The following is an 11,617-nucleotide window of genomic DNA, read 5'->3' on the forward strand; positions in this document are numbered from 1 at the left end:
AAAAAGGGTTGTTTTTCACACCAATATCTGTGTTTTTCAGCATGGGGCAAGCACATTGCTGTAGGCCTACCTGTTTAGGGTGTCAAAAATGCCAAAAATCAGGAAAAAGGGTATACTTTTCCAAGCAAAAAAGTTTAATGGCAAAATAAAAAAGGGTGAAATAGGCTATGTTTGGCTTCTATCAGAACACATCGTAGAGTAAAACATTAAGAAACATCAAACTACTTGAATTAAACAAGAACCTGAACATGCATTTTTACTTTCTTAGTGACATTAAAAAAATGGCAAAATGCTTGTTTGGGGTATGTTTTGCATGCGCTGAGTAATACTCGCTTAGGGTGCGTTTTGAGAGTCTTGAGAGTTTTGAGAGTTTTGTGAACCCTGCTACGCCTGGCCCGGGCGCCTGGCACCTGATGTAATTTTGACCGTTTTTTTGGTTGGAACTAAGAAATTACATATTGTGTTATTGAAGAATGCCCGGAAGAATGTCACAGAAACACCAGTAGTGGTAGCCGATTTTTATGTCACCCCGAAGTGAATGCTTGGTGGTACTGGTTGGTATAGTCCTATTAGAGTTTAAGCTGTTGGATTTATTAACAAGGATCCAGCACTTTTATATTCAATTGAGGTATAAATATCAGACAGCAGCTATTACATTCACACAAGGCCACTGAATTACATAGGACTTGACCTTAGAAGTAAAGGTCAGGTACACTTACAGAACTCTATTTCAGACCTCATTAGGCTGGTATGCCTACAATCAACAGGATCTATGCTGTGAATATACATTGTGAAACAAAGCCTGATTGGTTTTACCACTTTTGTCAAAATATCATGCAATTCTATTTCAAATGTAGAATCAAAATAAATTTGCTTCCAACACATTTTACAGATTTGTAATACAATCTCCCGTTTTTTGAATATGGCTATTATTTTTTGAGATGTTTATATATTTGTACAGGAGGGTTTAGGCCCAGTAAATTTTAAAAAAACTTTCAGCTTATAATCTTTACGCTATAAAAAGGATAAAAACATCTAAATAGAGCAATTTAGGGCATTTTTTCAATAAAAACTAAAAAGCCCCTCTTCCTCCTCCTTTTCCAAAACCTGGACGAGAAACATGTTTAATTTTTTACTTTGCCTTATTTGTTCCATACATTTTGTACCTCAATTTTCAAGAGATGTTTATAAATTGACATGTATTTCAATGAATTAAATTACTTTTCTTGGGTGCTTAATTTTTCCATACCAAAAATTATCAAGTTTATATACCCCTGATTTAGCGGCAGGTTCGTTTTGCATACCTGCATACTGCATATTTTTAGAGTTTCTTAGTGGCGAGTATATAAAATATATTAAAGCTACTTTATTTGGAGAGCATGTTTTGGAGATGTTGGTACGAGCTTTGTGGTGGTGTTGTGCATGGAGAGGGTGGATGGGTGTGCACTTCCGTTTAATTTGTTGATATTTTTCATTTTGTTAGGTTAATGAGTGTGTTTTACTTCGTTAAAATAACTTGAAAATAAAAACACCCCAAGATAATGTAGTAGATGCACTCACTGTCACCTTAACAGTTTTACTGGACTTCCCCAAGGCTACATAATTATCCAAACAGACTTTAAACACTATCCATACATTGTGTATGGTTTATCCAGTACCATTTCCTATTTTTATTAATAAAAATGTATCATTGCAAACAAGCAATGTATTGTATCATTTGTTATCAACCTATAAAAAATTAAACAGGAACTAACTATACTGATGAGTCCCTTTAGAATTGAATAACAAAAAGGGGTCACCAAATGTTTACTATTTATGAATTACATGGCGCCATTGTAGGCTGAAAAAAATCAACGTTTTGGTTCTCGTACTCTCCCTCTGAGATTTGTGAGATTTGTCAGCTTTTTTTAATTTTTTAATTATTTTGGAATGCTTTAGGCCTGCTTTAGGAAGGCTTCGTACATTTTTTTGCAGTACTTTAAGGGATTTATCCCTCATAATCTCGTATTTTGAAAAAGAAAAGAAAAGGGGCCTGCTTATGCTCCTTTCTGTAGGAAAAGACTGAAACTACTAACAATGCAAATTTTACATTGAAGTAAAAACAAAAACCCTACCTCATTTATAGTTCATGAACACTCATTCATATACAAAAATTACCATACCACGTTCCTGTGTTCCCTATTAATAGGCCTATGATACTAACTTTTCCTCTGGTTAATTATACCCCTCTCCCCCTTTACCCCTTCACCAAATGTTAGGGCTCAGGTTTACTGCTAGATTTTGAATACAAACTATATTTCGAATAAATCTGGATTTCATAGTATGTCCCATCATTCAGTGTGACATTCCACCTTATACCTGTACCAGGGTAAAAAGCATAGATAGGCATTATGGGATATGATATCACTAATCTACATAAACAATGCGTATTTTGTTGTATATTTGCCAAGGAGGCAAGGACAGACATGTGCTAAATAAAATAGTTTATGTTAAGGTGATGCTGACTGAATCATTTTAGACTGATCATATACAGACACCCAGAAAATTAATTCACACTCATGACACAGAGCATTGTACAGTCATCCAATCTAATTAGCATCTCTCACAAATTTTGAGATGTCTGCCCAAGGATCAAACAAAAGTGTTTATATCATGTGTTTATATTTTGTTTACGATATATGCCCAATCATGCAACATTTGATGCTTACAACTCGCCACAAAGAAACTCTAAAAATATGCAGTATGCAGGTATGCAAAACGAACCTGCCGCTGATTTAGTATATTGAGCACTTTTTTGTAAAAGAGGCTTTGCAATAATTACGAGCCCTGGGGAGGGTAAAATTGGGGGACAAGAATTTTTTTGGTCAGCTGAAAGGGGTGAGGGGGGAACAATTTTTTGGCCAGCCAAGAGGAAAGGACAAGTGACTTTTGACCCACATTCATTTTTGCGCCTTAAAATAAAACCTTCTAAAAAAAGGTTTAGGAAAACAGCTTAAATATGCTAATTTATCTGCTCGCTGTGCTCTCAATATATATCTAGACCATTTAAGTTTGCAAATGGGATCCTAAAAAGCTTTGAGACTTTATAAACTCAACCGTCCTTCCCCCTAATAATGCATCGTCACATACTGAATACATTACACTTCTGACTTGCATTGACTCTTCACTTTTACTCTACTACTATTTGAAGATGTCGTTTAGTAGCAGTGACATGAATTGAATTTGTATCTGATGCCCTTTACCATGTTTACCCACTAAACAAACTTACTCATTGATATACAATGTACATGCATGTACACAGAGTTTTATCTACAACTTTATTTATGTGGGAAACAGCATTTTGGAAGATGTTCAAGGCAGTCCCCCCTATGCTGGGAAAAGGTGAGATGAGGTAGGGTGCAACAAAAATATGGGGAGCTCAGTGTTTACTCTCTCTTCACGCGGGTGTCGACTGCAGATTCAAAAAAAAAATTTAAATTCAAAAATTTCAGAAATGTAAATTTTCATTACCATATTTGGAATCAGCATGTAAAATGCATTAAAATGAGTACAAACAAACCTAATATTGATTCAGTAGATAGCTCTTAATATTTTGAGAAAATATTTCAAAACTTGACATTTTTCCATTGAAGCGCATGGATAGCACGTAGAGCATTAAAGACCCATTCAGTGATCCAAGAGAAGTGTAAAAAAAAATTATTATTTATAAATGGCATAAAAGTGAAGGATAAGTCATTCAAATTGTCATTCGGTATTTTTGAAATGAAAAATTTGGCAAAAAAATGAAGATAACAGCATTATATTGATGAAGTTGAAACTCAATTAAATTACACATACATTATACTGTCAGTATATAAATTACAGATTCATGTAAATGCCTTATTTTGTCTTATTTTGTCTTTTAGTACACAGCTTTCAGCTGAACCACTAGCAGGCTATGTTAGCACATAATGACAATGACAAAGGTACCAAAATTCGAATTTTGATGACTTTTATGATCATCTGGATGAGCAAATCACTGAATGGGCCTTTATTGCTCTGCGTGCTAGCCATAGGCTTCAACATAAAAAGTTTTGAGATATTTTCTCAAAATATCAAGAGCTATCGTAAAAAACTCTGAACCAATGCTGTAATTTGTAGGCTATACTCATTAATATAATAAGGTTTGAAAAAGTGAATTTATGAATCTTTTAAAAACTTCCAATTGCTTAAGTGGATAATGGGACTTGTTTTGGTCAAGGATTTGGTTAGCCATGCATGCATCTTTAAGGGTCCTTAAGAGAAGCCAAATCTTCCTGGCAAAGTTTCTTGTCATTCATAATGCTTCTGGGGTGCTGGTTGCTTAGATACAGTATTTTCATCAGCTTTCCAGCATCTTCATTGGTTTTACTCTCTTTGCTTTGGTATCATTTGGTTTTTGTCTGTCACACCGGAAGGATGGTTTTTTGTGTTCTCTGGTGTATTTTCACACAATGATATGTTCAGGGGTTTACTTTACAAACTAAGTACTGCAGTTGTGGGTCTACTACAAGTATATATTGCTTCAATGTTTGACGACTATTGGCTCTGCTTTAGTAATCTTTTAGAGTATAAAGGAGACACAGCACAACTTTGCATGGTGGAAGATGTTTTGAATGGGCAAGTACTTTTTAATTCGATTAATATAATTATGAGTAGATTCAATAATTAGATTCAATACTGATTATAAATGAAGCAAATTGTCTAGTTTCGTAGAGGCCCAAGATCTCTTACAATTGTCGAAGTTAAGTGTTTATTGTTGATGGCAAATATGCTCGGTCATCTTGAGCATCCTGTTTATCCGATAGGCTTATTTAGTGTCATACAATCACCCTGGACAAGTATATATATACCTTCAACAAGCCTTGAAATAAGCAGCTCCTGGTCCTTGCAAAATTCACATGTACCAGGAGCAATTTTCTAAATCAAATTGCTCCTGGTTCCAGTTTTTAACTGGATGCAGTAGTGCTGGTATGCTGTATTGTATATGCAGAAAAAGATTTACTATTTGAAAATTGCTCCTGCTTCTTCAGAAAATGCTCCTGGTTCTTGTGAAATCCCAGTGAACCAGGAGCAATGTTCAAAAAGAAATTGCTCCTGGTTCCAGTCCGCTTATTTCAAGGCTTGACCTTCAACAGTATCGATGTAGAAGTAAAAAATGTAAAAATTGATAAGCAATAAGGTATGCGTTTTTGAACTTGTTTGAGCATGAAAAAAAAACCCAACCCAAAACAACTAGATAGTCTAGTGGATATATCCTACTACCCCCGGGCCCACTACACCCATCCAATGTGTGTCATCAGCCCGTCAGATTCGGCCCTCAGACTGTAGTAACCCATGGATTCGATCCATGTAATATCCCACTGGTGTTGCTGCTCTTTGCTGTCTGTTTTTTGTGTTTTGTTTCAGAACTGGTATGAGCTGGATGTATACTAACATTGATTTAGACGTTGACTTTTGTGGACATCAGGAGTGTTGGGAATTAAAACCATCGGTTCTGAAGTGACAAACATTTATAAGCATCAGCTAGACTTCCCTACAAGGTTGAGTAGCTGCAGAGAGAGACTCCTGCAGCCCGCTTCTGTGTGACTGTGAGAACATTAGACAAATTGCACATTACAGGTTTTCTTCAATGCATTGGTTGCAAATAGCAAATACGCATAAGGATGATTCAGGCAAAAAATGATCATGCTAATTGCTAATATTGCATTATCAATAGCAAACAAATTTGATAAATGGCCATACAGCATTACAGACATCAAGTGTAGATCATCATGTGTAAACGAAACTGTCAACTTTGGTACCAATGTGATGGGAGCATGCTATGTGTGGGGAGGTGGAACTTTGTGATTGACATTTGCGATCATGAACTTTATTTTGATGTTAATAGAGCAAAAACTACTCTTCGAATGTGCCATTACAGTAAATGCTGTGATTGGCATTGCCATCTTAAACTTTATGTTGATGTTAACAGCGCAAAAAACTACTCGTCCAAGATGCTTCTTACAAGAGGAGGAAATTCCATAGGAAATGAAACGAAACAAAATATGGGGGTGGAGACCATTACAGACAATGACACAAAATTGCTTGTATCAAAGTTTGTGTCTCTTTGTCCCATTATCTGTCTATGAGCAATGCATCTTTCATGCCTATTTCAAATATGTTCATGAAAATTTACAATTGAATACCTGAAGGGCCCAACTCCATCAAAACTGTTATTGAGATATTAACAAAAAACTTAATCATGGGAAAAGTTTTATACACAGAATGTTTTCATCTTCAGGGGACCTTTAATACATGGACATACAGTATTACATACATTCGAAACCATATATGTCTCCATGGCAACGGTACAGGTCTTAATACAAGCTGGAGTTGGGCCCTTCTTCCACTAATATACTGCAAGTGCCAGTTCCGTAAGCAGATTTGTTATAAATAGCTACAGAAATTTGAAAATTGTCCATTAATTGCATAAGTAGAAGCATGTAATATGTTAGCAAGACAGTTTATTGTTGTGAAAAGCAGATTTCATGGATGAACAAAATTCCTCTTTAACCCAATATTAAGACTATTTAGAAAGTGGATTTTGGCTTATCTTTCACACACAAGGAAGAACAGTCTGCTGGCAATAAAATGGTGGGTCTAACTCACTTTGGTAAAAAATTGGAGTTGGGCCCTTCTTCCACTCAGGCATTCAATTCTGAAATTTTTGACTAGGTCCGTCAGGCCCGTAAAACAGGATCGGTTTTTGGCACCTGAGACTTTTGTCTTTCTGATTTCTCTCTTCTGTGTGCTTTTTAAAGTCAACAGATGACACTGAGTGGTATGGATACTACTTGAAGAAGACTTATCTAGAAACGATGAATCAGTCTTCATCAACACTCTGGACAGACATTGATCTGCTTTGTCATAATTGACCATTACCATACTACCAGTGTTCCATTTCTCATTGCTTGGATTTTACCCCGGTATTTTACAAATCAGTTACAATTGTATCAATTTCATTCTGTAGTCTGGTAGTTTATAATTTAAATGACAGTATCATGCACTGCATCTCATTCAGTTGTAATAATCTTAACAGTTACTGACTAAAAGAACAAAATTTAAGCTTACCAAAATATTTATGCTATAGAAGTGGACACTTGATCACGTTGCCTGAGGGGACACTACTACTATGCTTGAATGACTCAAATTATATGCGGTTTGGCATACTCGCATGCCTCCATTCAAAAACCTCCAGTTCAGTGGTTTTGTACACAGACATATTGCCTATTAAATGTGACTTATAATTGTTTTTTAGTTAAATGTTTCACTTTTCTCACTTTCTCACCTAGAATATTTGGTAAGTACTTGATTGGCAGAAAACTTGATGAATGGATACAAATTTATCCAACAGTTGTTCAAACATAATACGGGTGGTATATGCCACATTGGAGATATAATGAAAGACAGAGATAAAAAGACTAGTTCGCATCTGAAATTCTGACAACTGACAGAAAATTCCGTACTGCACAGGTCGGCAACCAATCACGGTGCGCCTTTGCCCTGATGTCAGACGTGAACCATTTTTTTTATCTATGTCTTTCATTATACATTAGGGCCTATACATTTTAATTCATACTATCTAAAGGAAACATACATTGTTTAATATCATGTATTTCCAGCCTAAGATCCATAATGCACAAAACAAGTTAGACCTGGTCTAACATTACTCCCTATTCCAGAAAAATACAACACTAAATTTTTTTGGATTAAAAAAATATTATCCTGTTTTGCCAAATGAAACATAGCTAAATCCTTATCCTTTAGTTAGTTATAACTGGCAATGAAAGTCACGTTTTAATGTATTTGCTATTTGAGGGAAAATGGTCCAAAAACATGCAATTTCACATGTTTTTTTACAATTGTATTCACAAAATTGTAAGACTTGGCACAAGTCTAAGCATTCAAAATCTTGAGTACAGGGTAGCTCATAATTTAAAATATTATTTTTGCTAATTGGTTATGAAAAAGATTGAAAAATGTGTTTTCCAAAAATTAGAATGCATATAACTTGAAATTGGTCTTTTGTTCAAGTCATTGGGTTTGATTGTCACAGAATACAAAAAAGGTTGAAAAACGCCCTAATAAATGCATGTTTTTTGCCCATATTTCCAAAAATTGGCCAAATATTAAAATTTTACATTCATTGCCAGTTAGGACTAATTAAAAGATTAGGATTTAGCTATGTTTTATTTGGCAAAACGTGATTAATATTTTATATTTAGTTCTGTATTTTTCTGGAATGGGGAGTAGACCTGGTCTGACTAAAGAGGTTAGGGAGGGATCGTATATTTTTTTTTTTTCCTCCTTTACATCCTACTCCTAGCAAAGTCCAAAAGTAAAACTGCAATCATCTAATATTAAAAGCTACATGATTGTATTACTAATCTCCATAGTTTATAGACCAGGTCTAGGGCTAGACAATTTAGCAGTTCAGAAGCCCAAAAGTTTCCATAATTCCAGGGTTCAGACTATCTTTAAATCATCATGAGGTGTATGACGAATGTATTCAGTGATTCAGAAGAATGTGAAAATGATGTTGTTTGATCAAAGTAATCTAAATAACTCCACATTCATATTCATACATGGTTTGCCATGTGTTTAAACTAGGAAAAATCAACAAGCATAAGCACACATGTATACATTTGTAATGTACTAATCCCACTTTTTAAAAAGCCGTTTCTTTCACCAGAGTGTTAAGATATATGTTACATGCACATTAATGAAAAAAACATTGTATGTGATGTGTAAAGCGTTCTACACAAATCTCATGAATAAATCATGATCGTGTCAGAAAAGTGCAGTGACATTACTGCTCTCCAAATTCCACCACAGATTCTCTGCTACATTTATTTTTGTATTTTTCGCTTTCCAAGCTGCTACCATGAACAACGGAGGTATATTCCTTTTGTGTATACATGCCAATGTAAGGAAACTTAGACAACAGTGCAAAATTGGCAAAATGCAAAAAATAAATTTTGTGAAAATCTCCATGGTGGTTCAGTATTTGTAAATAAGGGACAGTTCACAAACACTTGTTAGGAGGGCCTGATGCAAAAAGGGGACACTTTACAGTTTTGATCCTCGTAAGGGGGAAGGGACCTTGAAAAAAATGACCACAAATTTTCCCAGAAAATTGAGTTTATATGATTTGCTAAGGAGTTGACCCATAATTTTCATGTCAAAAAGGGGTGCCCTATGTTCGAGATCTGATGGGGGGAGCAAAAAAAAAAAAAATGTTATGACGATTTTTTTTTTGCATCAGGTCCCTAACATTAAGTGTTTGTGAATGGTCGCTAAATTGCCAAAAAAATGCTCCCTTTGCTAGTTCTCAAAGGCAAAATGTAGTACTTATCTACAGTACAGTCAGGCCCATAGCTGCGGGTGGGGGGGGGGGGGAGGGTTAAAGGGGGCAGGGGGGCGACACACCCATAAATCTGTAAAAGATAGCAAATTAGGCCAAAAATGTCAAAGATTTTATAAATACATGTATACCGTACCCCAAAAGACGAACATTCTGTGAAATTTGATAACGGATCCAAAATCAATTGCAGGGGGATATTAAAGATCTACTTTTGGCCAGAATGAAGATTTCTCTTGATAGGGTCTGCATTTTAGAAAATCTGCACACCAACCCCCCGAAAAAATAGCACATTTTGAGATTTGGTCTTCTCTGAAAGCAAAAGACAACAGGGCTCGATTTTAGAGACACAGATGGGTTTTGTATGGGGTTTCAATTTTGTGTACTGTAGTACACAAGGTGTAACATACCCCAGGATGGTGAATTATTAGGAGTGCAAACGTTATTTGACATGCCATAAAGGGGGCAAACATTTTTTTGGCAGGTTGAAAGGGGGGGGGGGACTTTTTTTACATTAAAAAAGGGGAAAGCAATTTTGGCACACATGTTTGGGTCATCATTTCTATATTAAGCCTTAAAAAGATGCAGTGTATGCAAAATTCACTGCTCACTGCACTCGCAATATATGATAAGAGAGTTTAAGGTAAAGCCAAGAATTTTACAAATGCTAAATTCCGCTTTTCTCCGCCTTGTAATTTTAGCACATTTCTGACATATTGATCGGGTATCATGGCTGCAATGGGAGATAGGACAGGCGTTGTACGGTAAATCTATGACGGATTTGACTTTATTTTGATGAATTTTGAAGATCCATTTCATTTAGTAATAGTATTTTATTTATTTATTTTCAATTCTTTTTCTAGGTCATTTTTGCTTACTTTTTTATATTTTTTCTCAGAAATACGTTTTCCGCTTTACCTCTGAATTCCGCGATTTTCGTGGAATTTCCACAACGCGGAGAATTCTTGGCTTTAGTTTAAGGTATAAATTTGGGTGCATAGCAGGCCCTAGGGCTAGGCTAAAATCCAAAGTGCATACTGTGTACGTACATATAGGGGAAAGTATTTTGGCACATCAAAAGGGGTGGTAAAGGTTTTTCGGCATATAAAAAGGGGAGCAAAGATATTTTGGCATTGCCAAAGGTGCAGGTGGAGGGCAAGCAAGTTTTGGTTGACCATTTTAAGCATTCACCCCCCCCCCTATTGCACAGCCCTTGGCTTTACAAATGTAGTAGTAGACTTAGTGTCAAATCTCATCAATTTGAATTACTAATGACACTTCTTACCTATCAATATATCCATCGCCGTCAGTATCACAAGACTGAAAAAGTCGCCTCATCTTCTCCTCTTCTGAAGCACTATTGGAATCACTTCCATCTCCTTGAGACCCACATACACTGCTACAACTTTCATCACTACTATCATCCACAACATGTCTACTACGGGCAGATGGAGGTATGCTGGCATGGTGAAATTGCCCGGCTCTATCCTGCCTATAATTCCCGTTTAATTCCGGCTGCCTGTAGCTTTTATTACCGTTTGAAACGTGTGCCATCCTCACAATTTAGTTCATCAAACGTCTCCTGACCCACAAGTGTGATTTAAGTTCCTAATATTATCCAGAATCGGTAGAATTTAGATCAGAATTCCAGAGCTAAAGTTGCATGCAATACACTGTCTCTGCACATCGGCATGAGTTTTGAAGTCTGCTAATGTTGACAGGTCAAAGGTTAAAAATGTTAGCGGTCGCATTATGCTAAAGGGGTGATTACTCATTTGTTGTCGGATTAAAATATATTTTCAACAATTGAAAACTGCCATGAACTCAATAATCTGATAAAAGTTGCATCTAAATTTTTCTGATATTGATCTTTTCACGTTACGTAAAATATATTAGCTTCATAACAGAAGATATTTTAAGTAAATTGATAAAGCACCCTCCCTTAACTATTGACGATTCCATATGAACAAAGCCAACTTTTTTACTTTATCAAAGAGGGCGGAATTCCATTTGCTGAATCAAAGCAGGCCAGCATGCAGGCCAGCAGGCCAAGCAGTTTGAACCGGGAGTCTGAATCAAAGCATGATTCATACCAGCCATATGATCAGGGAAGTGCACTTCCCTGATGTGATCAAGCGGCCCTGGAATTGGGCCGGAATAAATCAGGCCTGAATCAAACCATGGAAGTAATCGATC

The 11,617-nt window shown here is 36.0% G+C and overlaps 1 protein-coding gene across 2 annotated transcripts in view; it reads right to left on the minus strand.

The window, feature by feature from the left end:
• The window catches only part of LOC140141894 (colorectal mutant cancer protein-like), a 532,683-nt gene extending 521,565 nt beyond the window's left edge, over positions 1-11,118 (minus strand). For both annotated transcript variants that reach the window (XM_072163768.1, XM_072163767.1), the window contains exon 1: positions 10,707-11,118. In XM_072163768.1, coding sequence (XP_072019869.1) covers positions 10,707-10,975 — 269 coding nt within the window. In that variant the 5' untranslated portion in view covers positions 10,976-11,118. The remainder of the gene's footprint in view (positions 1-10,706) is intronic.
• Between the last annotated feature and the right edge of the window lie 499 nt (positions 11,119-11,617).

Source organism: Amphiura filiformis, chromosome 20 (assembly GCF_039555335.1).
Source record: "Amphiura filiformis chromosome 20, Afil_fr2py, whole genome shotgun sequence".
Lineage (NCBI taxonomy): Eukaryota > Metazoa > Echinodermata > Ophiuroidea > Amphilepidida > Amphiuridae > Amphiura > Amphiura filiformis.